General features: G+C 43.9%; 1 protein-coding gene across 2 annotated transcripts in view; it reads right to left on the bottom strand.

The window, feature by feature from the left end:
* Positions 1 to 2,854: 2,854 nt before the first annotated feature.
* SLC15A2 (solute carrier family 15 member 2) overlaps positions 2,855 to 27,738 on the bottom strand; it is a 59,056-nt gene continuing 34,172 nt past the window's right edge. For both annotated transcript variants that reach the window (XM_041408471.1, XM_041408461.1), the window contains 11 exons: positions 26,873 to 26,905; positions 25,736 to 25,824; positions 23,933 to 24,014; positions 21,865 to 21,990; positions 21,333 to 21,497; positions 18,873 to 18,919; positions 16,694 to 16,804; positions 15,525 to 15,621; positions 12,933 to 13,079; positions 11,805 to 11,909; positions 2,855 to 10,975 (listed from right to left, as the gene is read on the bottom strand). In XM_041408471.1, coding sequence (XP_041264405.1) covers positions 10,799 to 10,975; positions 11,805 to 11,909; positions 12,933 to 13,079; positions 15,525 to 15,621; positions 16,694 to 16,804; positions 18,873 to 18,919; positions 21,333 to 21,497; positions 21,865 to 21,990; positions 23,933 to 24,014; positions 25,736 to 25,824; positions 26,873 to 26,905 — 1,179 coding nt within the window. In that variant the 3' untranslated portion in view covers positions 2,855 to 10,798. The remainder of the gene's footprint in view (positions 10,976 to 11,804; positions 11,910 to 12,932; positions 13,080 to 15,524; positions 15,622 to 16,693; positions 16,805 to 18,872; positions 18,920 to 21,332; positions 21,498 to 21,864; positions 21,991 to 23,932; positions 24,015 to 25,735; positions 25,825 to 26,872; positions 26,906 to 27,738) is intronic.

Genomic DNA, 27,738 nt, shown 5'->3' with positions numbered 1-27,738 from the left:
AACTAACCCTCAAAAGTGTTATCTTTTAGTCATCTGTGATTTTCAAACACTATGCCCTTGGGGAACCCAACTCACAGATTTTCTGCCAACAAAGAGTGATTTTTCTTGAGAACAAATTCACTTCTCTTCTCCAAAGCCAGGCCCACACACCAGTGAATTCCTGTATTGTGCATGCAAAGCCCAAGATCAGAAGCCACAGGGCAGGGATGGCCCAGTGCCCAGGACGTGCTCTGAAGCAAGTGCTTCACACATTATTTCAGTCTCTAGTCCAGTGCTGTGCTTTCTCCCAGAAGATGTCCCTGATTCCCCTGGGGATGCATCAAGCTCTCCCAGGGGCTGTAGTACCTTCCTTTCTTCACCTGCAGCCATCTACAGCAGAAGCAACCTTCCCAGGCAGATGTTGGCTATCAGCCCTTGCTGTGCCCTTCACCCCATGCTCAGACCTGGAGCAGGTGGAGAAGAAGCTGCTGCAAAGTGTGGATGTGTTTTACCACTCCCAGGACCTGGGCTCAGTGTCTCCCAGTGCTTTACAGAGACTCAAATCCAGCTTCTCCTCCTGGATCTCGCTTTTCCATGGAGGGTCAAGGTGGTCCCTTTTCTCCCCTCTTTGTGCTCAGAAAGGATTTTAAAACATTTACAGCCTGACTAGACCCAGCAAGCTCAGGGCTGGCAGAGAAAAAAATATTCCTTTTGCCAGCTCTTCATGTTAAGTGTCTATATTTAAAATGACTATATAAACTAAAAAATTATTAAAGGTCTAAGCACTTTACCAGGCAAATCCAATTTCTTCTTACGAGAACTGGATGGAATAAAGCTAAAAAAATTTGCTTTGAGGATGAGATTTAATTCAAAGTGTCAGTGTTAGTTCTCCTGCTGTACTTGTAGGTATAGAGAATAAACCTGTTTGCTAGCAAACAATCGTCTTAAACAAGATCATCATTAATCCTGAATTCAGCTGTCAAAAGGACTGAGACTGCAAACTAAGAGGGAACAAGGAAAACCTGGTAATTTGTTTGTTAAATATTTGTAAACTGTCATGTCAGTAATGGATAATAAGAAAATTTTGAGCCTCCAGAGCTGATGTATAACACAAAGCTTTGCTGTATTGCACCTAAACTATTATCAATAGCACATTTATTATAATAATAGATGAAAAACAAGCTTCCTGGCTGAAAAACAAGATCAATTTGAGCTCAAGCTATTTGGACGTGTTCTAAATGTTGTAATTAAAATGCAGCATGAACATTCCTTTAAAAAAAAAAGTGAGAAAAATAGCCTTGCTACAATTACATATGCCATTCAGCCCTAAGTCAATAGCCTGACCCTGAGGAAAAAAAAAAAAAAAAAAAAGAACAGGCAAAATTGTATTTGTGTCCAGTCAGACATTTCTCATCTCCAGGGCTTGCTGCAGAGCCTAAGCTAACATGACTTTTCCTGTTGGGTCAGGATCCAGCCCAGCCTTGAAGATCTGATGCAGGGAGTCAGCCCTGGTTGCACTGAGCTCCCTGTGCCAGTCAGGATGTGATCACAGCCCAGCAAAGAAACCCAGCTGAGCTCTATCCTGCTGCAAAAGCAACTGCAGTTTATGGTGGAAAAAAACAAGCAACCATGAAAAGAGATAAAGAAGCCACCTGTGTGGAAGGTTTCAGTCCTGGACCAAGTTCCTTGGGGACAGAAGTGGTTGCAGTGGCTTTGTCCAGCACCCTCCCGCAGTTATAGCACACATCAAAGCGGCAGCCCCGCCTCCCGCAGCAATTAGAGACCCACGGCCACTTCCCAGGAGCTGCCTGTCGCCCTGGAGAGTTGGACTCTTCTTTTGTTCTGATAAAGAAGTGACTAGTGAGCTGCAGCAATCTCCTGGTAGCTCTCTAAATAATTGTGTTCTCTCGTGTCTTTTAATCATAAGTCCCGCGAGGCTCATCATACCACATGTGCACTCCAAATGGGCCCATCAGCTCGGCTTATCAAAGGGACTCATTTAATCCTAGCCTTTGATGGAGACAGGAGCGTCAAAGTCCGCCCTAATGATTTTCTAAGTTTACTTATCTTGCAGATTTGGGGCATGAAGGGCACTTGGACCCAAAGTACAGCATTGATAATGGGAAGCCATGAGGAGGAAGACAAAATTGGCGAGAGCTTGACAGTCAGAATCAAGAAAAATCACAGCAGAAACCTGGAAAAACAGTGGAGACTGAAAAGGCAAAACAAATCCCGTGATTGGTGTCACCACAAGCAACAACATGAGACTGGTAAAGTAAATTGCTGGAGGCAACATCTACCTCTGAGTGAATATCACAGCTGTGAGAGACCCACCAAGGAGAGGCCAAGAGCAAGAAAATCTAAGCTAGGAAATGCAGAGTCAGAGAAAAGCAGGCACAAAGTGCTGTTGATGGTGGAGGTGCTCTGACCTGGCAGCATCCCCTCCCAGACAGAGCAGGATGCAGTAGGAATGAAAAACACACCTTTGCGTGAAAAAGTGCCTGCTCTTCCCTAAGCTGAAAAGAAGCTCAAACCTTTCAGAGCTGAGCATCTTTTAAAACCACTGGGATGACTTCTCTGCTCATTTTCAGCCCAACAGGTCAGTGGACCCCAGGAGGTGTAATACAGTGACACAAGCTAAAAAATGCTTATGTCTGAAGCAGACTGAAGCAAAAACCCAAAGAAAGGAACCAAAATCCCTGGCTTCAAGGGATGCTAACAACGAGCATTAGGACCAAAGGCATCACAGATATGGGTTTAATGGAAAAGTTAAAAGCCCAGCCTTCTCCTCAGAGAGTTGACAGGAGAAGACCAGAGCAGTGTTTCACTCCTGAGCTGTAAGTGATGGATGTGAACACAGTGGGAAAAAAAAAAAAAAAAAGGAAAAGAAAAAAAAAAGGACTTTACTAGATAAAACCCAGCTGGTTCTGAAGGCCTCAATAGCCTTTAACAGTTTTCAGCTCAAATGGAAGAGGGAACTCAGAGCCTGCATTACAGAAGTGAGGAAAGCTGGGCTGTGAGAAATGCAGCAGAAACCCTTTGGTTATAAGCAGCACATACAAAAGAATGGTGCAAGTGAGAAACAAAGAAATCCTCCAGTAGGGATGTAAAGGACTGTGCTGGCACCATTAGTGCAGAGGGATTCTTCATGGCACTATCAAAGTGTTGGCAGAAAATGGAAAAAAAATCAATCTGAAAAGAGCCAAGGCCATTTATTTATTTTATACAGAGAGTGCAGGTGGTCTAGGACAACCTTTGGGGAGAAAATGTAAAGAAAAACAGTGAAATTAGCTCTAAAACTAAATCCACAACCAGCAGACAGCAAAGGGTAAAATGCAAACATTACCCAGGCTGGCTAATCCCCACAAATTAAAAACATGGTTAAAAACTGGTTAAAAACATGTCAAATCCTTGGTCTCATGAGGAGTGCCCTTTGGAGAGGTGGAGGACCTAAATCTGAGGAGAGCTTCCAGGAAGGTGCTTGTGGGTGGGCAGAGTGGGAAAGCCCAAACCTTCCCTTGCTCCAAGTGGTGAGATGAGGGACTGCACAACTCCTTGGCCATCCCTGAAATAACAGGACACTGATGACACTGGCTGTGGTGAGAAGGGAGCAGGAACACGCAAATTAAATATCCTCTGTGGAAAGAGGGAACTGTCTTCTCTTTGCTCTGCAGATTTTGGGCTGTATAAAGTGTCAGGAAGCAAAGCTGGCACTGGCAGCCCATGACTGGCACACACTGGTCTGGCCAGTGCTGGACCTGGGAGCTGCGGCCCCCAGAGAGGCATCGGAGCATCTGCTGAGCTCAGGGCACAGCAGGAGCTGGACTGCATGGCCTCAATGTGAGGAGCCCCTGTGACTGACAGCAGCTTGTCTTTCTGAAAGACAGCAGCTCCTGGTGCCTGGTGGATTCCTGCTGGCCTGTTACACCTCTAACTTGGGCAGGAAAAATCCATATTGGTACAGCACATTTGAGAGGTTTCTTTCTTTGGTTAGAACAGCACGAAGGCTGTTTGGAAAGTGTTTTGTTGCACAGGTTAAACAGAGAAAGAGCCTGAACAAAGGTTCCCAGCAGCTCCAAACAGACATGAGTAGAGTCAGAGCTCCAAGCAAATTCACTTCCATTTGAAGAAACTTCATTTGTGAGTGATACACAAACACAGCAAGGTCTGGGAGATGCCAGTTATTACCCAAAACCTGGTCACTGGGGATGGACAAGTACACCAAGAAGGAGCAGAAAGTGCCCTGCCAGGATGCAGCTTGCTGCTCCTCGACCACAAGATTCAGAAACTGAAGCCTGGCAGCACATGGTAATACGCAATGATAAGACAGGGCTCTCAGCAAAACACTGACACTGACTGTTAAAAGGCCAAGCCTGGAATGGCCACAGAGCCAGCCCCATGATAGCAGCTGGCACTGGTGACAGAGGAGCTGCCCCTTTCCACCAGCTGCTGCTTCCATGCTGATGGCAGGTCTGTGATTGCAAAGGCAGCCCACTGACCACACAGCACTGCTGAGATGGACACAGCCTGTGTGGCTTTCTCTCACTTCTGTGCAAGAGACTCTCAAACTGGCTGGCAGGGCAGGGCCATAAATAATGTGTAAACAGGCTGGGGCCACAGGCAGCACCAGTGGATGCTCCAGGGCTGGTGACAGCACTGTGTCGGTCCAGAAGTCCCTGTGGCTTGACTTGGCACAACACAAGGGCTGACTATGGGCAGCTAACCAGGCACAGGATGGGGGGAGGGAGATGCTGGACAACCCCTGCGCTCTGATTTGCCTACAGAAGATGTGTCAGGGCATACAAAGCTGTGACAAAAAGCCAGAGGCAAAGCAGCCAGGGCAGATGCTGTTACCACCCAGACATTTGGCTCTGCATGTCTCTGCCCAGACACAGTTCTCCTGCGGGTCAGCAGCTTTCCTGGATGCAGGAAAGTGGGCAGCATTGTGCAGGACAGCTCCCAAACAAACATGCTCTTGCTGCCAGCAAAGAGGCTGCATGAGTGGAGGAATAAACAAGGTGCTGAGGGCTGGCAAAGTCATCAGGGAGAAGTGATTTGTGGGGAGGGGGCTGACTGCTAGCAAAGGGAGTCATTTGGAGCTAACTTGGGAGTCTGCAACAAGAGGAGAACCAAGCTGCAGCTTGGAAAGTGTACATGGCAAGTCAGTTCAGCTTCTTTTCCTTACACACATGGGTATATCCAAAAGGACAGGCCAAGCAGACTGTACAACGTATGCAATGACAAAAAATAATCTAAAGAGGGATGTTTGCTTGCTTTGTGTATCTTCATCTTGTTTGCCAGTTGTCACACTGGTGGATTTCAGCTACAGCTCCTCATTGCTCTGACTGAATTGCTAAATTCAGGTTTACATTTTTACTTTCTGTGAGCACATTAGAATTTTAATTAAGCACTAAGTCAGTGTTTTAGCAGGTTTTTGAGATTTTAGCTATTTATCTTGTTGATTACAGTTCTCTCAGGTCCTTAGTTGTGGCCTAAATTTAGAGCAATTCTGACTGACTGAGCCCTGCAGGATAACTGCTACAACTATTCATTAAAAATGAAGAGATCAGAGCTGATCAGCAGACTGTGGGAGCCTGCTGTGTGGCTGCTCTGCATCCTGACAGTCTTCTGATCTACAGGTGCTAAGGCCAGGTTAATGCTGATCTGCTGGCAAAACACAGCATGAAAGACTTTGAGAAGATGCAGCAGCTCCTGGATACAAAGCTCAATAAGAAACTCTTTCCTTCCTTGTTGTCCACCTGAGATGGTGAGGAAGGAGGATTTTAAGCAAAGCAATTATTTTCTTTCATGCAATTTCCATTAGGCAGCATGAGCCCTTCTCAAGGCAAAATGTTTATGTCCCCCATTTTTGTCTCTCTGGGGAGCACTTTGCAGGAGATGAATGAGGGTCCCTGCTTTACAAAGCACATGGGAAGCTCGCTCAAGGAAGCAATGCCACAGTTCATGTTTAGCCAGCTTCATGTGGAACTTCGGGGCTTTTTTCTAAATTGCTGGAGAATTCTAAAGGCCCCACATCTACTTGTACATGAGAAGTTTATCACACACATGAACATGAAAAAATAGCTATCAACAGCCAGTGAATCCAGCTATCAACATGTAAAACCCTGGCCAGATCTGTCAACATCTGGGACCAGACGCATCTCTTAAATGCTGTTTTAAAATTGTATCACAATAACAAATGTAGTGATAATGAAATGCAGAGTCTGGTACCATCCAAAATTCAGCAGCTGTGGTATTTGCCATGGTGCTGATCTCCCAAGTTTAAGCAGCTTGTTCTAGAAAGTGGTTCTTGTAGCTCAGAAAAGAAATTCAATGCAGAGAAAAAAAGAGATTATCCTTCTGTGTATGACCCTGGCTAAAACTTGTTAACCACCCCCAACTGTAGCTCTCCCTCCTGTGCTAATCACGTCTGTAATAACATTCAGCGGTTTGTTCTGTTCCAATGGTTAAGCCAAGCTGGTGGCTCCCAGAGGTGGTGAGGACATTGCTGGGGTAAAGCCACCTCCTCCTCTGCTCAGTGCAGACCCACCAGTGCTGGTCTTCATGCTGGTTTTTGCAGCACTCTGGAACACCAAACCCATTTTCAAACCACGGGTGACCATCTCCCCCAATGGCCCTTCATCACCAGCTAGGAGAGTGCTCTTCTGAATTCATCCAATTTTTAATCATCTGAGCTTTCCTCTTCTCTCTTCTCTCATCTCATATTCCCTGCAACTAATTCAATGTAACTTCAGCTGTTCATTGAGGAATTGGGAAGACCTTGACCAAACAGCCCTTTGTTTCCTCCCTGCCCATCAGTCTGCACTTTCCTTGCCTCAGGCCAAAGCCAAGTAAAGTGAAATTTTTTTCTTTAACTCGCTTATATTTCCCTTTCACAATAAAACCTCACATCTAGGTCACTGCTCAGTAAACCACAACTTCCACCAGGGCTAGCCCTGCCTCAGTCTACTTTGCCAGGCCCCATTTGGGTATCCAGAGAGGAACCAGCTCCTGACCAGGCCAGGCTCCTGCTTCCCAGTCAGCAGTGACAGCACACACCAGCTGCATCCAAGGCAGGCCCATGCAGCCCTCCCGGGGCTCATCTTCTGGAATTCTGGGATTGCGGTGAACGGAGGATGGAAGAAAAGTGAGTGGCAAGCCCCTTGAGCTGCACAGAGAACTTGCTACCTAAAGGCATTTGACTGCCTCAGAAAAAGGTAAATTTAAGGAACTGACAGCAAAGATGCTGTTTTGCTGAGTTTGAAATCTAATTTTTATGCTTATCTCATGCAAAACTGGAAATAACACTGGTCACACTTACAACCTGCTAAGGGGAAAATTGGCAACAGCCAGTGCAAATGAATTTCTGCACAAAAATCTTCCTCAGAAAGCACCTTTCAGAGAAACAGATAAACACACATACTTAAGAGAGCAAAGCCAAACCCCTGCAATCTCCATGAAGGTTTGTGCAGCAACACATCTGCAGTTCCCCACCACCTCTTCCCTGTCCCTCAGCTGGAGAGGATAATTCCTGTAGGTCAGTTGGAGTGAGCTTTCCCTAATCTGTGCCAGGGAAAGCTTCACCAACAGCTCAGAGTCTTCAGTGACAGGTGAAGCTGGACAGGCAGCAGGTTGCTATTTCTCTACAGAGGTTCATTCAGCTTTACATATGCTATCACTACTTTGGATCCTCCCTCTGATCCTAAAGCAAAGAATTGTGAGAAATAAAGAATATTTTTCTAAAACTGAGTAGGAAGAGCTGAGCATGGCCGCATCTCTGAAGTGACAATATGGAGGAAAAACCCAGAGACTTCATTACTCCATGGAATCAAGTCCCAAACCTTTGATCCAGTCTTGCGTCCATTTTAAAGTGATGCAAGACCTCCAAGGATGGAGTTATGGCTCTAAAACTGGAGAAGTGCTATGCTGAATGTGCTATTTGCCCACCTGCTCCAGCTACAGAAGCGGCAGCTCATTGTTAGAGCCCCCAGCCCGTTCCTGGCTGGTTGCGAGCATCCTAGTGGAAATCCCTCCAAACTGCTGGTGCATTCCAAATAAATGGGTCCAATTTAGCAAAGCTACAACAGCAGCTGAAGCAGTGGGGAAGGATCATACCAGCAACCAAACACGCAGATCAGAGAAGGAAAAACCTTCCAATAGGTGATGATGAGCAGGTAGGAAGAAGTAACCGGTTCATCCCTGAGAGAAATATGAACAGAGCCTTACAGTCCCCCAAGCAATTCCTGGGAGGGGCTGCAGGAGCAGCCCCCAGCCTCATGTTAGCACTTTATTTATAGCATTGCCTTTCTGTTCATAGTCTTCCCAACTGTGAATTGCAATTTTTCCTTCCCCCAGCATTATGGTGACGGTTTGGAACATGGAGATGTTTGGAAAGGGGCAATTTGGCATCAGGAGTCTAAAAAGCAGATACAGATGACATCCTAAATGTATCTTTTATGAGTTTGGAATGATTCCTTTAAATTAAGCTCAGAGTCTGTGACAGCTTCTGGTAGTGTCGCCAATAAGGAAATAAAACCAAAAAAAAAAAAAAAAAATCAGGAGATTCTCAAGCATATATAGTCTTAGAGATCTGGATACTTTGCTTTCCCTCATGCAACTCTGAATTGCTTACCAATGCTTCCCAAGAAAAGTGCTTCAATAATTTTAATTTGTCTCTACACCACATATGCCCTCGAACCCCAACATACTTTTAAATTCAAGGCTTATAAAAAATTAAATGCTCCAATAATTCTAAATTGTGTTTGTTCAGTGTTACTGGAGCCTGGCCATTCCTTCAGTTTGGGGATTTTTGTTTTGTTTGCAGTGGGTGGAGGAAGAAATGCTTTCTATTAGTGCTTCAAACTGGAAGCTGGTCAAACAGCATCACAGCAGTGTGATTCAGCAGCCTCTGAGCCGATTCACTGTGTGTCATAAAATGGGATTAGGAAAACAACAATGCTTGGAGGAGAAAGAGCCCACACAAAGAATCACAGCAGGAGAACAATACCAGAAAGAACAGAGGGGAATAATCCTCACTTGGCTTCTGAGAAGCAGGCTGGATGACCTAATTGGTGGCTTTCAATGCCCTTCATTCTCCATGGAGTTGCAGGGTTCAGCTGCCTGGATCCAGCCACCACAGCTCAATAAATGTCTCTGCATGGACTGAACCACCCCAAGTGTTCCTGCGTGCACATCTGCAGCCTCTTCTCATTTATCTGATGAGACCATGGTCTCCCTCTGGCACAACCCCAGATGCTACTTCACAGCAGGCAGGAGCTTTTGCAGAACTAGTGGTGAAAGTCCATGTCCACTTAGGACAGAAAGCAGAGGGAGCAACCTTAGGCTGTGAGTTAAAACAAAAAAGCTGTGTTTTGTTAGTGTTACTCAAGAAGATACACACACGCTGGCAGCACATCAAAGGAGCTGGTGTCAAAGGAGGTGGTGTCAAACTAAGTGTATTTCCTGTCCTGAACAGGAATTAAATCAAACATGTATTTTGTGACCTCCTGAATCCAAGTATCAGCAACCACCTATGGCCAATGCCAAGATGGAAGAGGAAAGCATAATTTAAAACCTATTCTCTGTGAACCTGAAGATCCTATTGACAACTTTGTTTTGAAGTAGGCCATACCTGTTACAACTGTGGCCTTGAAGTGACAGAGGAAGGCAGGGACTCTCTCAGGAGTTTTACTAGATCAGCAGTAGTTGGATTACTCCTATGCAGAATATGAAATCACAGCTTCACGCAATTGAGGAAAATCAGACAGTTATATCACAATTCCAATAAAATTGCTATATCCAAAGTCTGGTAGAGACAGAAAAACAAGAAGGAAAAAGAAAAATCTCATATGCCATGGTCTCCTCTTGTAGACTGAAAAAATGATAAAGTGCATCCTTGTAAATAACTCACTGCAGGATGCCTGGAATTTTATAGAAACTACTGCAACTTGTCTCCCAGTGGGGAATAACTGAGGCATGAGATAAGAAATCAGCTATATCCTAACTTGCAGTGACAGGTGCTGTAAAAGGAAATGCCCAATAAAGGCTTAATGTATAGGAAGATGGCAAATAACTGTCTGGAATTCTGAAATAAGAAAGCATAAAGCAATTCTATAATCATGTCTAATCAAAGAACACCATCAGTTGCTAAAAACTTCTAGGGGAAAAAATGGGAGAGGTGGTAGCATGCTTGTCTTTTTCAGCAGTGTTTTGGGAATATTTTAGCCTGCAGAATTTAATTCCCTGTTATTACTTCTGAGCCTGAAGGTGAAAATCATAAATCAGAACCATTCATAACATGCAATAATGGGATGAAATACTCATAAGGAGAGTTACATGATGAAATCCTTTGGGATTATGTGTAACCCTTACAGTCCTTGATGACAGCATTAAAAATCCTTCTGTCACTAACATCTATTCTTCCCTAATTCCTATATTAGTTTTTCTTCTTTCTTCTCTCGTAACATTTCCAGATTTTTGTGTCATATGGCATTCCTTCCACCCTTCCTCCCTGCTGCCTTAAATATATGTTTAAGGCAAAATCATAGGAAAGCATTCCATGCTTAAAAAGATGGGCAGGTTTTAAATTACACTGTAATTACTAATAAGGGCTTTTAATACCTGAGGAGCTTTCCCAGGGAGTTTTGTTCTGATTTCAGGACCCCCATTGTTTTTATAGAGGGCCATTTGGTCCCATTTATAAGGTGGTTACATTTTGAGTAACAAAGACTGCAGTGCTCTAAAATAAAATAACACTGTCCCCACCCTTCTTTCACCTTCTCATAACTGAGTTTAAAAAAAAATCCCAACCCATGATGTGTTAGAGCTTTGTTTTCTGAGTAACAAGACCAATCATGTTTCCTCTGCTTGAGGTCTCTCTCTTCTCTTCCTTTTCTTCTAGGTCCTCTGGATCCACACTGACATAGAAATATCCCATGATGGAGAAAATAATGCACACAGCAAAGAGGAGAACAGTGAACAAGACAAATTCAGCCCACTAGGAAAGAAAAAAGAACAGCAGGTCAGGAGACCCCAGACTCTCAGTCTGGAGGATATCTCTGCACTTTCAAGTGGTTTTTAAAGAGCTGGGTGAAAATTATTTCTTAGTTTCCAGAATGGCTCACAAGAAAGAAACTTTCTCATCCTGTTTTTCTGGTAAATGCTTGTACACATAATGTAATTACAAATATGTGACACCTCTTGAAACAAAACAGTTAGATTGAGTTGCTGTCATTAATCTTTTCTTACAAGTCTGACTGGAACGTACCCACCTGGGCTTTTTGCCTACAAGATTATTTTGGGAGAGGCAGATTCATGCTGGCCAGAAATATGCCCCAGTTCACACCTTCCTGGCATCATCCCAGAAGTTTCACAGCCTGAATTAAACTACCTCTGCACCACGACCTCCCCCTGTCAGCCTGACATCTCAGGGATGCCAGAGGCAGCCTGGCAGGACTCCCCAGGCGAGACCCCTGAGGAAGGCTGAGTGCCCGTGCTCTGGGGAGCACTCAGCGTGCGGCTGCCTCTGTGTGCAGGCTCCAGGTGCAGACACAGCCAGCTTGCCTAGAGCTGAGCTCCAGCAGAGTTACCAGCACAGGTCAGGCACTTCCAGCCCTTGGAGGGCCAGGGAGGGCCAGTGCTCCCCAGGGGAGCTCCACTGAGGGCCCCATGGAGCAGGGGCTGGGGGACAGCTCAGAGTGAGCTGCTGTCAGCTCAGGTGCCGAGCCTGGGGCTGGGCAGAGAAGCTGTGCACCAGGACATGGCCATCCAGAAGCACCAGAAGCCTGTTGGAAAGCATGACCTCTGTTTTAAGAGCCAAACCATACCTGTGCCATTGGTGCAGCCTCGGCAACAATGAGCACAAAGGTATTCCCCACAGCCACGGTGAGCAGCCAGCCTGCCTGCAGCACCGACTTCATGCTGGCTGGAGACTGAAAAGAGGAGAAGGGCCTGATCAGTGGGAATCCTGCTGTGCCCTTCAGCCCTGCTTCACCCTCTGGAGTCCTGCCCAGTGCAGGTGTCATTGGGCTCAGCCTAGGAGGAGATGGTGGAATTTTCTCTGTGTGGAGTGGTTAATCTGTGGTTAGTCTCAACATCTGCATACAAGGAGCTTTCAAAACATGGGCAGGAGGACACATGAAGAAGCAGGAGATGCTGTTGTTGCAGAGCTGACTCCGGCTCATCCCCAACCTGCATCATCTGAAATGGTACGATCAGGACGTCCAAGGAGCCACACGAGCCCTGCAGCTTGAAGTCTGGTGCCATGTGGCTGTACACCTTTGGAAAAGAGACTGGATCTTGATGTTAAATTTCCTGCTGAGGACAAATTTTTCACATCCCATTACAGATCATCCCACTGCATTAATCATCCTCATTAATAAACATCTGCACCTTACTCCAGGGATAGATTTGAGCAGCTTCAGTAGCTGTTTGACCATGTAATGTCTCAGTCCTCTCTTCTCATCAACCTCCCCAGACAACAATCAAATCATCCCTTGCAGGTTCATTACCCCTTGCTCCCTTGTTACAACCTTGCATGTTTAGACCCCTTCAGTCTCTCAGTTTAAAGCATGTGCCAAGTCCTCATGCCACCCTGTAGCCCTTGAGATACCTTGCCTTTATATCACTGAAAAATACACAGCACAAAATATTTCACTAGGAGAAAACCCTGATAACAAAATATTCAGAGTTTTCCCGTTAACTATCCAGTTCTGTTCTGTGTTCTCAGGTTGACCAGAAAAGGATATTTCCAAGTATCACTGAGAATAGGTACCTTCAGAATATGAATTAATTTAGCTTGAGGGTACCCAGCAAGCTGTGTTATGATCCCACTTTCAGCTGAAGGATAGATAACATTTTTAGTGTCATGTCAAAGGAGGTATGACAAGTCAATGGCAGATGCAGAAATAAATCTTGAAGTCTAATTGTAAGGTCCTTATCTTTAAGTGGAGTACCTGAGAATAGGAGAAGGCCAGACCTGTAATGGAGAACATCACCTCCCCAGCAGATATCAGTAAATATTGTGGTAACTGCCAGGCCATGTGGACATTGTTGGCTTTGATGTCTTCTGACTTCCACGTCTCAACAGCACCTCCAGAAATCTAGCAGGAAAAAAAAAGGCACACTAATTAGTTGCTGAAAGATCAGATTTTTCTTAGCCTGAACAACAGCAGCAAATTTACCAAAAAACAGTTTTAAGCAAAGGTGGAAAAAAACCTCTGCCTTTGAAGCAAACTATGGCTCTCAACCCTGCCATTTCCAAGCCTGTTGGGAATAGGATGACTCCTGCTGCACAGGGCAGAGAGAGCAGGATGGAAGGATTCCAGCTCATTTAGGTACCACAAGAATTCCCTGAATTATTGCAAACCAACAAGTTGTCTTCTGTAGTGGGGCTAGGAAAAGCCTGTGAGGTTCCAGTGAAGAGCCAGTGACCTGCTGATGTCCTCAAGGTCAAAAAAGGATGAGAGAGTAAGTGCTCATTGCAGCCATGTGTTCACTGCTCCCATTTTATCAGCAGTGTACAACTTCCCTATGATATCAGTGACACCCAAACAAATTCAGCTCAGGAATGCCAAGAGTAGCAAAGACTGCTCCATATCAGATCTATTCAGATAGTTATGGTAGCTGTATTCCTAATTATTTTTGTTTCTTTTTCCAGGTGTAATTAATACTGCCTGTGATGCACAGAGGCTCAGAGGCTGAGAGAGAATTGACTAGAAGCCAGGAAAACACTAGACTGAAATGACTTCAGGCAGAAAGCCCTGTGTTTAAGGAGGAAAAAATACAATGGATGTTTACAAGATGTTCTTAATCACCAATCATTGCCAGGGAGGCAACTCAAGAAACTTTATTTCAGCAGGCTAAAAGGGGTGAGAAGAGTGCTGTGCATTGCTCTTTAGCCCATAAACAAATGTCACAAGCACCATGCTGTAACTGCACACTGAGGAAGGCTGGGTAGAAGGCAGCATCCCCATGATTTAAGTTTCACAGTTCAGCTACATTAGCAGACTAATATATTGTATTCCTGGTTCTTCTATATGGCACTCCTGGCAGAGGAGCAGGGCTCAGTACAAATCACTGCAATAATTAAAAGTGATCTTGGCCTCAAGCAAACTAAATCTCTACAGAAAGCAGAAACCACAGAGAGATAGATGGAAAAACAGAGGATGAAAAATATTAAAGTACTAGCACAAGGTTTGGAAGGGCTGAGGCACAGAGCCACCTTGAGCAGCCAGGGATATAGCAGGGACTTATGTAGATGGGACCACAAACTGGAATCCTTGGCACAGTGACATGGGACACATTTACCTCAGCTGGACCTGTTACCAGAGGCTCTGGGGCAATTTTCTTAGTGTTATATTTTTAATGCAACCTCTCTATCTGGTTTCTCATCTGGTGAAAGAGGCTTGCAACCGTAGAAGAGGGGTCTGGCCAACATCACTTCAAGTGTGTGTGTTTTATGTACATAAATCTCTGCCTTCACAGATGGCAGCATCTGCTTGTTCCCTCCAGGGCTGTACATCCCACTCCAGCTACTGGAATTGGAAAAAAAAATACCAGGTGCTTCATGGCTATATTTTTCCCTCGACATATTTGGACTCTGCAGCCATGAACAGCTCCCATTAATTGCCCAACAGGGAGATGCTACTGCCAGGGAGTAGATGACAACACTTTGCTCTGTTCATCACAACACAGCAGCCAACGTCCCAGAGGGCAGCTTAGCAGTGTGTCCTGTCAGACTCAGTTTGTCTGTGTGCCTTTGTGGTGGAAAGGTTAAAATGGGAGCTAAGCTGATCACGTTCATCTCCGTGGCTCCAGCCAGCTGGACCAGGGTTGAAGCAGTGTGTCTGAGAGGTTGGCATGCAGGGAAAGGAATCCACCCTTTCAGCAGTGCCCAGACCCCATCAGGGCCAGGCTGTTCAGAAAACCATGCCTTGACTTTACACTAGGCTCTAAATTATCTGTACAGACAGTGAGAGGAGGAAACAGATGTACAATCTCACCAACCTCCTCCCTCAGGACTTTGTCCCTCTTCCCCCTATGCATAATCTACAAAATCTTGGAAGATCAGACTTTAGTTCAGTAAGCTAAATGTGAGGATAGAGCAGACTGTTTCTGCAATTTTTTGAGTGTGAGACACCACCAGGAACAATCTTTTAAAGACCACAAGCAGAGTCAGCTCTTGGCAGGTGGTAATAACTCTTTGCAGTGCTCTGGGTCAATGTTAACTGCTAAAGGATGGCAAGAGACCAGCACAAACCACAGATCACATGAGTTTCTATGGAGGATTTCTATCAAGGAAAAGATTTTACTTCTTTTTAACCCATGCAGTCTGACATGATCACGGTGTAAGGTGGAACAAATACACACCCACCTTGTTTATGTAGGTATCAAAACTTCCTTCAATTCCTTTGATAACAGACTGCCCTCACTTGGCTACTGCTGAGGGATCAGAGTGGACAAAGCAAGTGAGAGTCACCAACACAGGAACAAAAGCACTACCAGAGAGCAGAGCAGGAGTGTGTGACCATCACAGGAACACTTACATTAGTTATCACAATGGTGTATGAGGCACCGAAGTCAAGCAGCCCCAGCTCCAGGGGGAACTCTCCTGTTTCAGTTATGCATTTTCCATTATTATATCTAGATAAAAGGATGAAGGACAGTATTTCCCAGTTAGTTCCACAAACAAAGAACACGGAGCAGTGGTATCAAGCATACCCCTGAAATGGAGCAGGGAGGATGCAAGATGTAAAAATGCAGTAGTGTTTGCATCAAGCAGTCACTGGAGCTCTTGCTGTCTTATCCTTCTAGAAACACTTGGACACTGGAATTCACCTAATGACCATTGCTAACATTTTTAATGGTTTCTGTTCTTTTGTAGTGCTGATGTAATTTTTTTCCTCCCCTTAGGTTTATTTTCCTCCCAAATTTTGCTGCATTTCTTCAGGAAATATAGGCCAGACAAGTAGTCAATAGGAACTCAGAGATGTGGACCCAGAAGCAACTTTGTTTCCTTTCAACAGAGCAAATTAGCCTTCATGTTTGTTCTTCTGATTTTGGATGTGTGAGATGGCACAGAAGCTCAGCAGCATTGCCACAATGGCTGCTGCATCCTACTAAATTGCAGCAATAAATATTTTGGATGGAGCTGATGCAGAGAAAAGCCATGAAGCTTGTTTTGAAACACTGGAAATGCTAGAAATACCCTACAAGAGCCAACTGCAGTACTGCCAAACCAAGGCCATATGGAGCCCCTGTCTAACAAGCCCAGCCTGCAAAGCCATGTAATGCCACTTGATGTTACCAGCCCACATACTAACACTTTGCAGGATGGAATATGAACTGGCCTTTCCCTGAGAGCACCCTAATACCAGGAGCTTGGGCCTGAGAGAATAACAAAATAAAGCAGGCACTAAATGGCAGAGGAGACTTCACCATGTCCCACCTTACTCCACTGATAGATGCACAGGAATGATGAATCTCTTCCCTCCAGGCCTCCACACAATGTGAGTAAAAACTTCTGCACACACATGACTGGCCTGGAACACCTGCTCTGCGCTGAGTTGATAATTCTGCTTTTTACAAACATCTGCCCCCACAACCACATACCAAGACAATAGCAATGCAGGTTTTGCTATTAGGCTGAGAAAAGTCTCTTTGTACCCAAGGAGATGCCTCAGCAAGGACCTTCAGCTCAGGAAGAGAGACTTACATGTCCCTCTCCAGCAGTGAGTACTCAGAAGCACTGTAGTTTTTCTGAACAGCAATAAACCTTTTGCTATCGATGGTGAGGTTGACATCTTGGCTCAAACCATTAAGGAATCTGCAAAGAAACCATATTTCATTGGCCTGTCAGACAGGGCAGAAGCATAACAGCAGACACTTTAGAAGTTTGCATACTCTCCCAAAGCATTCTGTAATTCCATAAGGTTATGAGAGTCTCTTCTGCAAGTTTCCAAAATATTTGTCTGATTCATTGCCTAGTTTTTTCAATACAAGATTATTTTCCTTGTTGCACAATTTTACCCTCTTACTCTCTTTTCTATGAAAAGTGTCCCTCACTTTTTGTGGTCTAGAACCTCCTGGCAATCCAGTCTCAGAGACCAACAAAGATTGCAGCAAATTCTGAGGAGACAATGAAGATGATCAGAGGGCTGGGGCACCTCTCCTGTGAAGACAGGATGAGAGAGATGGGGCTGTTCAGCCTGGAGAAGAGAAAGCTCCAGGGAAATCTCAGAGCACCTTCCAGTACCTGAAGAGATCCTACAAGAGAGCTGGAGAGGGACGTCTTACATGGGTATGGAGTTATAGGACAAGGGGGAATGCCTTTAAACTGAAAGAGGGTTAAATCATGTTAGATTTTAGGGAGAATCTCTTCATTATGAAGGTGGCAGGACACTGGAACAGGTTGCCCAACAAAGTTGTGCATGCCTCATCCCTGGAAATGTTCCAGGCCAGGTTGGACTGGGCTTTGAGCAACCTGGTCTAGCAGGAGGTGTCCCTGCCCATGACAGGGGTGTTTGTACAGAGTGATCTCAAGGTCTTTCCAACCCAGACCACTCTGTGACACTATGGTGACAGTTCCATGGCTGTGTGAGGGGGCAGTCTCAGCCTACCACAGGAAACTCTGAAGCTGTGCATCCTGATGAGCAGGTGCACCATGCTGGCAAAGAACTTCTACAAGTGGCAAGGAGTTTTCTAGCATAATAAGATATCTTCATCAAAACTAGAACTTATATGGGAACAGTTTGTTTGGTGTTCTTTCATAGACAAAAGACAGTTTCCCTCTGACAAGTCAAAAATTGATAGTAAAACCAAACCCTTTTCATTTGATCTATATTTTAAGATATTTTTGTTTTCAGTTCTTTAAATGGGGGTGAAATCCCTGAAGTTAGTCAAGTGCTTAACAGAAGTAAATTTTTAGTGCAAAAATAGTTTCTTCCTAGTGAAACTTCTTTACAAATTCTTAAATGGAAAGTCTGGGGATTTTGTCAAAAATCTTCACAAGAAAATATAAAAAAAATTCTGACTGAATCAAGTCTTCAAGGGTGTTTAGTCAGTAGAAACCTTCACAAGTACAGGGCTGTGAAGAGATACTGTTCTAGTTTGTCTACACAGGTTTTCAGATAGAGGGGTTGGACATTGTTTTGTTTGGTTGGGGTTTTTTGTTTTTATTTGGTGGTTGGTTCATTTTGTTATTTTGTTTTTTCCCTAATTTCACCTTGCCCAAATCCTATAGAAAGTCTATCTGGAATACTGCTTTTTGGGGGGTTTTGGGTTTTGTTTGTTTTTGTTTTGGTGGTTTACTGTGTTTTGTTTTTTGAGGGTTTTTTTTGCAAATTTGCATCTTCTGCACCTCAGCAGCCAGCACAAACCAGAACAGGAGTGTTCATGGACTAAATGGACAAGCTCAAATTGGGAAGAGTGAACTAAGCAGAACCCAATGCCCAGCTGAATTTTTTATGAGGATGTAAAATTGTTGCTGCATCCAATTTAGTAGACACTTGTGCATGAGTTTGGGTGAACATCACGGGTTGGCCAATTTGCAAAGGACATAGCAACAGCTCCTATCCAAATTGCTGCTTCCCTTTCATCAGTGAGATGAATTTGCCACTTTTCCAAGGAAGGAGCTCTTTTATGTTGCCACCACAGCCCAGACTAGCCTAGGCAGTGAGCAGCAATAGTTCTCAGCTCTGCATGGCATGTGTGGGAGGTGACACTCTGTCAAGCCTCCACAGCTGACACCCAAGTCTTGCATGAGAAGTGTGGACTGGATTCCAACCCAAGAACATCTGGGCTATGTTACATACAGATGCATCAGACAAAAGCACTTTCCCTCACCCAACCACCACCAAATCCCAAAAAAAACCCCAAAAAAACGCCATTCCTACCTAACAGCTGCCAAACCATTTTCTGGCTTTGCTTCCAAGTCTGTAATCTAAAGAGAGGAAGAAAAAAACCCATCAAACATATTTATTAATGCTGCCTTACAATGTGTGGCAGACAACAGTGGTGTCTGCAGAGTTACACGCGCTGCAAAGCCTGTGGAAATCCACTGGACTCTCACATAAGCTTTACATCAGGCCACAGCTGGGGAGCCCTGGTACAATGAAGCCAATGGCAAAATTTCATCTCCTCCAAGGGCTTAAGATGAGATCATACCTTTTCTCCTCATCGCTTCCATAACAAAGGCTACTGAGTTTTAGCCAGTCAGCCTTCTTCTGAGGCATGTAACACTCTCCAAAAAAAGTACTTTTCTTGAGATAGCAAGAGAGCACTATCCACACTAGCATCTTTCAGTGACTAGTTACAGTTAAACTAAGTGCCTCACTCCTACAAAATCTGCAAATGCCTAACTTTCAGACCCTGATTCTTGTCATATTCATAGACTTCACAGAAGTCTAAAGCTGAGAGGAAGTGCTAGGTTACTATACTGATGATCATGCCTCTCATGCTTTCCCTGATCCTCAATACTCAAGAGGTTAAACTGTTTTAATGTGCAGGCAGAGAGTAGGAGAAAACAAGATGCTTGTTTGTGCTCACAAACAGATCCCTGCAGACAGATCCCTGCAATGGCCATCTGGATGGGCACACTGGGGAGTGAGAGTCTCTCTCCTGGAGGCCACAGCTAGAACCCAGATGGAACCCACGCAAGCCAAAAGGGACTTTAGAAACTGGCTCTCTCTCAAAGTTTTCTGTCCCTTTCACCACACTTTTTTTCCTGATGCAAAACCCTGATTTTCTGAGACCAAGGATCCAGAATTTCAGTATATCTATTAATGTCTATTGTACTTCAGAGTAATATGCTACCCACAAATAACATATGCCCTAAATAATAAATAGCCACAGTGAATAATAAATGTCAGAGCAATAAATAATAAACGGCAACATCATTTTTTTCCATGGGAGACACATGGGGATGAATACTCTAGTTCGTTGCAGACAGACCAGCCAAACTATTACTCGTATTCACTGATGATCCCCAGAGCTCTCAAATTCATTTCCTGCCTACTCAACAGCCCACAAAGGAGAAGAAACCAATTTCAGCTAGGATCCTTCCAGGAAAGCAGTCCCACCTGAGTGAGTGGGCCAAGCCCAGCAGTGAGGGAGGTAACTCAAGGGTGAGCCCTGCAACACAGCAGTGATGTTGGCACTGCTTTCCTTGTGTTGCAGTGCTGGAAAAGTATCATTTACCATGCTGTCTTCCACATCTCCCGTATCTAGAGCTGTGAATGACAGGTCAATAGCATCACCCAACAGCACAGATGTTTCCCAGCACAAGAGAGCCTGCCTGTGCCAGGGTGGGCATTAATTTAAGCACAGTCTAGACAGCTGGGGCAGCATAGATGTACTGGAGCTCTGAGATTGATATGCTCCAAGCCTGTTGCAGGTTTTTGCTTCTTAAAGACTGTATGAAAATCACAAGTATCCATTTCCTAAAGAAACAGCACAAAGATTTCAGTGTCACAGGGAAAGTTAATTTTGTGTGACACTGAGTCCTAGCCTCCAAACCATGAAGTCTGATCATCAGCAAAAAATCCTGATGTTATGATAAAATAAATTCTTTAAATTAATTTCAAAAAAGTTATATGGTTTCTACTACATAATATTGAATGCTTGGTGTGGCTACCCTGCAAGGTAAAAGTTTCAGGAACTGCAAAGAGAATGGATATTTTAGCATGAGGACAGATTCTGATGGCATTTACACACCTGCCACAATTTGCAATAACACCATGAATTTCAAGACAGCTTCTTAGGATACAGCTATGCACAAAAGATATAGAATCTGCCCTACACATCCCATATGTGCCTCTCTGATTGTTGCAGAAATACACAAAAGTCCAAATACAGCCAGGTCTGCTGCAGAGCCTGAAATGAGCTTAATTATTTATTCTGTTCAGCAAAACAAATGGGCCTTCTGTGCTTTTTCACAAAACATTTGCAATAACTAATCACAGAATCATTCCTCTGATGCTTTTATTCCATGGCCAGCCCTAGAGCCTCTTCAACATCTTTGCTTTATAGAGCCATCTTTGGGGGAAAACCTCTAGCTCTGTTTCCCCAGCTTTCTCCAGCTCTGCTGCCTAGCAGGCATGACTCTGCTCTCCCACAGCAGCACTCAGTGGATTAAAGTGTGCCCAGAAACTCTCAGATGCCACAACGCCTCTATTAATCAACCAACAGAAATGTGTACAGATCCAATGCCTCTAGCTAAGAAGTGAGGTTTAGACCATCTGAGAGCAATCAGACAGACATTGCAACTGAGCAAATGAATTAATGAGCCTATTACCCCATTGTAGCATCCCAGCCATTGAATTAATACTGTATTTACACTTCACTCCCACACTCACTAAGCGGCTTGATAGGCTTCCTTCTGCCTCAAAAACAATTAAGCTGTATACTGATTTTTCCTTCACAGTGTAGTTAAAAGCAAGAGTCAATCCTTGATGTTGCAGGGTGAAGTGAAGGCTCTGTTGCTCTCCATTCAATATTAATTTTGAGTACTCAGCTGGGTTCTGTGGAAGAAAATAAACTTGGTTACACTTTCTTCGGATAAGAAAGGATTTGTATTTTCCTACCGGGTACAACACGACCCTCTCTTTAAGAGAGACTGTAATCCTGTTATCCTTTATTCCTAATTACAGGTGAATGTAAGGTGTATGCTTTGCCAGAGAAATTCTTCTCCAAATGTTCAATTTCTGTTTCATATAACAGATATTATGCTTCATTTGTAAAGCTATTCCCATGCACTTCTGAGGCGATAGAGCAGAACAAGTTTTTGCATCTGTGGGCTTTATTAGAAAATGCCTGAAAAAAACTCCATCCTTTCTTCAATGACATGCAAGTCAGGCATTTCAGTCCCAAATATCTGCTTATGCTTACCTGAAAAGACTCCACAGGCTGCTGAAATAGGTCCTTGTCTTGGATTGTCACTTGAACAGGGTTCTTTGCCAAATTCAGGACCCGAATTAAACTTTCTTTTGGGACAAGTCGAGGCATATCGGTTTCCTAATTAAAGTAAAAGGCTTTAAGTGCCATCTGTATGCTTTATTAGCACTTTAATATCTCTTCATTTTTAGCCATAATAGTCTTCCTCTCTGTAATGACACTTTTCCATCCCTTCCTCAACAGAAGTTGCACTCAGAGAAAACTGAACATAAATCATTTTTAGGGAGGTTTCCTCATAGTAGCTCAATGGCCAACCCATCATTCCTCCCAAAAATTGCTCTTCACACCACTAAGTGTACAGACTACACACCTACTGAGGAGGTAGAAGAATGTCGCAGCTTTCATTATACAGCTCCCTCGTGCCTGGATTTAACCAACTGCCACATGAAAATGGAAAAATTTGTGCTTAGCTTTCAAAAGCAGTGACCAGAATAATTATTCCCCACTGCAGTCAGTGACTGGGAAAAGAATCAGATCAGAAGTTAAGTAGTTTTGAAAATCCAAGTCCAGCTTCATGTCTGTAATCAGTGCTTTTGCATTACTGGACACCTTGCTATCTATACAGCTGACTGTATAGATGTTATTTCTTGTTTTCTGAGAGAGGTAAGCTGATGCCTCCAGCACTGAGGTATCTCCTTCTGCCAGGAATCATTTCCTAGAAAGAGTACATCAATCAGTGTCAGCCTTGTACTACCTGCAGAGCTAATATTTTTTTTAACTTCTCTTTTTTTCTCATTTTATTTTCAAGTAGCTGCCAGCCATACTGCAGAGCTATTTATTTTACTTCTATCTTATCTGATAATTTGGGTATTTCAGGCAGGGAATTTTGAACCTAACTGGGTGGGGAGACACACTGCCAAAGAAGTCAAAATGAGCTGATTTCCCTGTATCCACATGCTGCTCTGGACCAACAGGCCTGCTAATATTGTCCAGCAAATACTATTACTGTAGCTTTTCACTTCTGCTGCCCACAGTCAAGTGAGGGTGGACCATCTTATCCTCTTCTTTGCTAGATCTTAAAATGGCCTTTAGGGTAAAATTTTCATGTACAGGCAGAAGGGAACCTCTAACTCGCCTCTGCCCAGAGGAGTTACCCACAGCCAGAGCAAACTTTGGTGCTTGGCCAGAGATTCTGGTGGTGGCAATGAGAGCATTTCTTTGCTCACATAAAGAGATCAGAAAAAAAGACCTGAACCCACACAGTCTCATTTCAGTAGGAGGCACATTAGGGGATTCACCTGAGGAACTAGCAGATGTTAATCCAGGGCTGTGAGCCAGCCACTCTAGCAGAACGTTTTAAGTACACATAGAAGCTTTAAAAATTAATCCTATAGTAACTTTTGTGAGACAAAGGTCAGCCAAAGTCTACACAATGCTGGTCATGAGCCAGAAACAAACAGTACCAATCTGTAGGAGCTAACATGGAATTTATAAGAGATGTGCTGCCATCCTCTCTGGGGATGCCTGGCAGTCCCTGATGCCTGTGTCAGCATTCACCTGCCTCCCCAGAGAAACAATTTGGCTTGCAAAAAAAACCATCCCCATCATAAAGCAGGAAAGTAATTAAATTTTAAAATTTTAAAACAATTAAATAAAAAACCAAAACGACCACACACACACAAAAGACCCCAAACAGAAAAGTATAGGCAAGCTACAGCAAGAAATAGGAGAGAGAACAGACTACCTTTTGGAAATTAATCACTAGCACTAACTAGATGTCTGTCAAGCACTTTGACGATGGAAATCTAGAATATAGACCGATACAGATGACCAGCACAGGAAAACTGCAAAGACTAGAAAGAAAGACACAGAGACAAAGAGAGGGAAAAGTAGACAAGGTAAGAATTATCATTAGCAACTGGATCAGTATGCTCAATTGTAAAGAAAACATTACAAAGTTTGACCAAGGAGCACAATGGCTTAAAGGATTATCTACCAGACATCAATAATTACACCCCATGGAAAGAAAGAATTTCTGAGGAATGCCTTGTGCTTTACTTACATTTATTTTGACTTCTATAACAGCTGCAAGTCCAAACGCCAGCCCTGCAAGGATCATACCTGTTGCCATTTTCCTAATAGGTCTATGGAGCAAATGAAAGAGGTGCCATTAAGGAAAAAAAAGTAATTTAAACTATAGAATACCATTCCTCAGAGCCAAAGATGTGCCAAAACCATGTAATAAACTGTCCAACAGGTGGCACTCAGGATGACAGGTTGTTTAAATTGCCAATTTCTTAACTTAAAACTATTCTATTATTCTGCATGAGGCCAGCACTGAGGCCAATTAAAACTGATATGCCGTGAAAAGAAGTTCTTTCCTTACAAGTTTCATATTATCTTTTTCCCAGCTCTTCTAGAGGGAATAGCTCATGACATTATGTTAATCCATGATGTTGGAAGGAGCACCAGAAATTATGTATCTTCAAGTCCCTTCTGGGAAAGGCAAAAGGAAAGTAACATTCTATTTAGCAGTGGGAATGAGGAATAGAAAAATGTGTAGTTTATGTCATCAAAGTTTCTGACCATCTGGGGCCTCATTCTGGGTTATTTCTCATGCCAATCCATTTATATTTCTAGAAAATAAAAAGCTTTCTTCTAAACTCAAGGCAAAGCTAGTGCAACTTTACCAGAATTACGTGAGAAAATCTGATATAAATCAGAATAATGCAAGTCCAGAACAGCAGATTCAAACTGAGTATTGAGCTGAGTGTTGAGATTTGAGACAAATCTGGTTCTAGATTCAGTGGTCTCCACTCTTTGCAATGGTCTTTAGTCCTGGCATTCAGTCTTGGTTGGTTCTTGAGTCTGTGCTGCTGGGTGAACTACTCTGTGGGCTGGCCATCAGGCAGGAAGTTTTCTGCCAAGTCAAGGCACAGTCCAGGCCATGGGCTCACATGGTATCAGGGAGAAGCACAGCCTCTGATGTGTATCCTCCAAGGGACACCAGGACAATATTTTTGATATGTCTTCAGGTGCAAGTAATTCAGCATGGTGGGAAAGGACCAGCAGGGTGAAGAGGAAGGCTTCTGGGGCACCTGCCACACCCATTTTATGTGGTTTTGTCTGGCCAGCATTTTAGTTTGGATTAAGAACATGCTTTTTAAGCCAGTCACCCCACTCATTATCCTTTCCCATGCTATGGCTCACATGCAGAAGTGGTGCTGGAGCACGGAAACTTGTCTCCTTTCAGTTGAAACTCCACTGACAAAGGCGCTCCAAGAGTGCACATAATGTACTTCCACTGCTACAGGGCATCAGTCCACAGAGGCAGAATACAGATACTCTGAAGTTAATTCACACAAATTGCATAAAGTGGGTCTCATAAACAACCCAAGGTCTGCTCCTATTACACTGCATTTCTTGCTAACATAGACTAAGGATAAAATGCTTGGCTCATATGGAAATCTCCTTGTGCACTCACTGGTTCAGATCCAAGCCAGCATGGGACCATGAATTTGGTCCCATGGGGACTTTTCAGGGAGGGAATTATTTAGGCATGACCTGGGAAACAAGGTGGAAAACACGTTGATCAAATTCAAAATGAGTCTACTTGTATATGCTTTTGGAAAAATCTGTACAGAGCAGAATCCAACATCACTGGGTTTTACCCTCTGGCATTTCCATGAGGAAATGAGTCACTTCCTTCTGTGGAAGAGAGGGATGCTGCCTCTTGGAACTGAAGCATACTCAAGCATTGGGAAAGGTAAATGGAAATTTGCATTTCTCTTCCTTAAAAACTATTCTGCACACTTACAGCAAAAGAAAAAGCACAGATGCATCTGCATTGTCCCCAAGTACTTACGTGAAATTCAATTTGCACATGTTTATCAGGGGGTAGAGCCCAAGGTCAAAAATTGGGATGAAGACAAGAATAAGAAGTGGATTTAGGAACTGCAATACAAAAGAATGGGAGTTCAGTGACTAGAAAACAACTTTTAATAATTAAACCCATAAAGCAATGTCCTCCAGAAAGAAATCCTTTACAGAAGGGACGTGGACAAACACTTAAAACCTCCTTTAAAAATATAACCACAGTTTGCACTTAACAGCTTCTGCTATTTAGTTTTCACAGACATGAATACATTTTGTTCATATCCTGCCCTCCAAGTGGCAAGCAAGCATCATTGGCCCAGTTTCCCTGGAGAAAGAGCTGAAACATGATGTTTTTAAAGAGTACAAATCCCACTGACAATAGAGACAGGTGACCTTTGGTGCTGTGGTGGGACTTCACAACAAATCAGCAACAATTGAAACATCTTGGGACTCCAGCAAAATCCCAGAGGAACAGCCACTATTCTGTGAGATTGGCAATTTCTCGCACTTCAACACAACCAAGTAATCCCTCAGGAGCAAAATTTCTCCTGGTGGGAGCACAGCTTGTCTGCCAGCCAGAAGTGGCTGAGCAAGAAAATAGAGAGCAATGAAGAACAAGGAGGGAGAAATGTTGTTTCTGTTCCAAAGGAAGATTTCAGGGAACAGAAGAGCTTTGAATTTCTCAAGAGCTATTCACCATAAGAATTGTAATAAACTGTGACCACATAGCACCATCTTGCTTTCATGTTTTCATCCATCCTGCAGAAAAGGAGGAATCAAACATATTTCAAGAACAATGTTCATCCCACGATAGGAGCCTGTTAAAAGGAGATACAGGTTGTATTCTCTACATGCCAGCACTAGCTCAAGAATTGTTACGGTGGTTCATGCAGCCTGCAGGAGTCAACTTCTGCATTAGGTCTTCCTTGGGGTCTTCTGAACCCCAAGCTTGCAAAACAGCCTGTGAACAATAAGGCACAGGCCACACCACAGCAACCAGCAGGAGCACTGCTATTATCTTGAAAAGGAGCAGAGAATGGCCACTGGTCCCCTGAGAAAAATATAAATGAAAGAAAAGAAGAAGATACATTCTAAGGGTTATTTGCTACCCTGTAATATCTTTTACCTGCATTTGGTCAGGCTGAAGGACATATATTCCCTGAAACAAAAAGACATTCCAAGTGATTCATAAACACTATAACATATCAGTGCATATGGTAAATAAGTAATCGGTCCCAGAGAGGCCTTTTCAGCCAAGGTGGTTTCCTCAAATGCTTTATGTTGGCTTTAGCAGCTGATATTGTGCTCTTGACACTTTTTGTCTAAGGACACAGTGTTAAATAAGATAATTTTGCAGAAGGAAGCTGCACTCAATCCTTGGTATTTGGCAGCTGTGACACAGCTCATGACAGGTACTGAGGCCCATCTTTCAGGCTGGCTGAGCCATGAACTAGGTCAGTGGAGAAGGGTGGGGGTGTTAGTGTCCAAGCTGGGAGGCAAGCTTAGAGCTTCTTCCCTCCCTGCTTCTATGAAGTGAAAAGCCCCAATCCTATAAGTGAGTGTTCCCAAACTTCAGGACCCTGTGAGCTTTGTTGGCATTTCCCCCAGGTTCCCAAAAGGATAATAAAAGACCATCCTTGAGCCAGTGGGCTGCACAAACACCTCTTTCCTCCCCCGATCTGTATCTAACAGGCTTTGGACAACTGCAGCTTCTAGGTTTGAGGCAAGAATCCTCAAGGCTGTAAGAGGTGCCTCACACTTGCATCACTATCCCAGCCTCCGCAAATGAAATGGGCAAGGTCAACAGGGATGGATGGATGGATGGATGGATGGATGGATGGATGGATGGATGGATGGATGGATGGATCCCAGACTCCAAAAAGAACCATGGACTTGTCTCCAGGGAGGGACTGGTGGTTTCCTGAACTCCAGGAAATGCTTTTCATTTGAAATTAAGATGAAGAAGATGGAGGGGGGAACGGTGGTGTTGGG

This window comes from Onychostruthus taczanowskii, unplaced genomic scaffold (genome assembly GCF_017590055.1).
Source record: "Onychostruthus taczanowskii isolate IOZ18803 unplaced genomic scaffold, ASM1759005v1 scaffold10, whole genome shotgun sequence".
NCBI classification, from domain to species: Eukaryota; Metazoa; Chordata; class Aves; order Passeriformes; family Passeridae; genus Onychostruthus; species Onychostruthus taczanowskii.
This window is presented reverse-complemented; position numbering and strand designations above follow the sequence as displayed.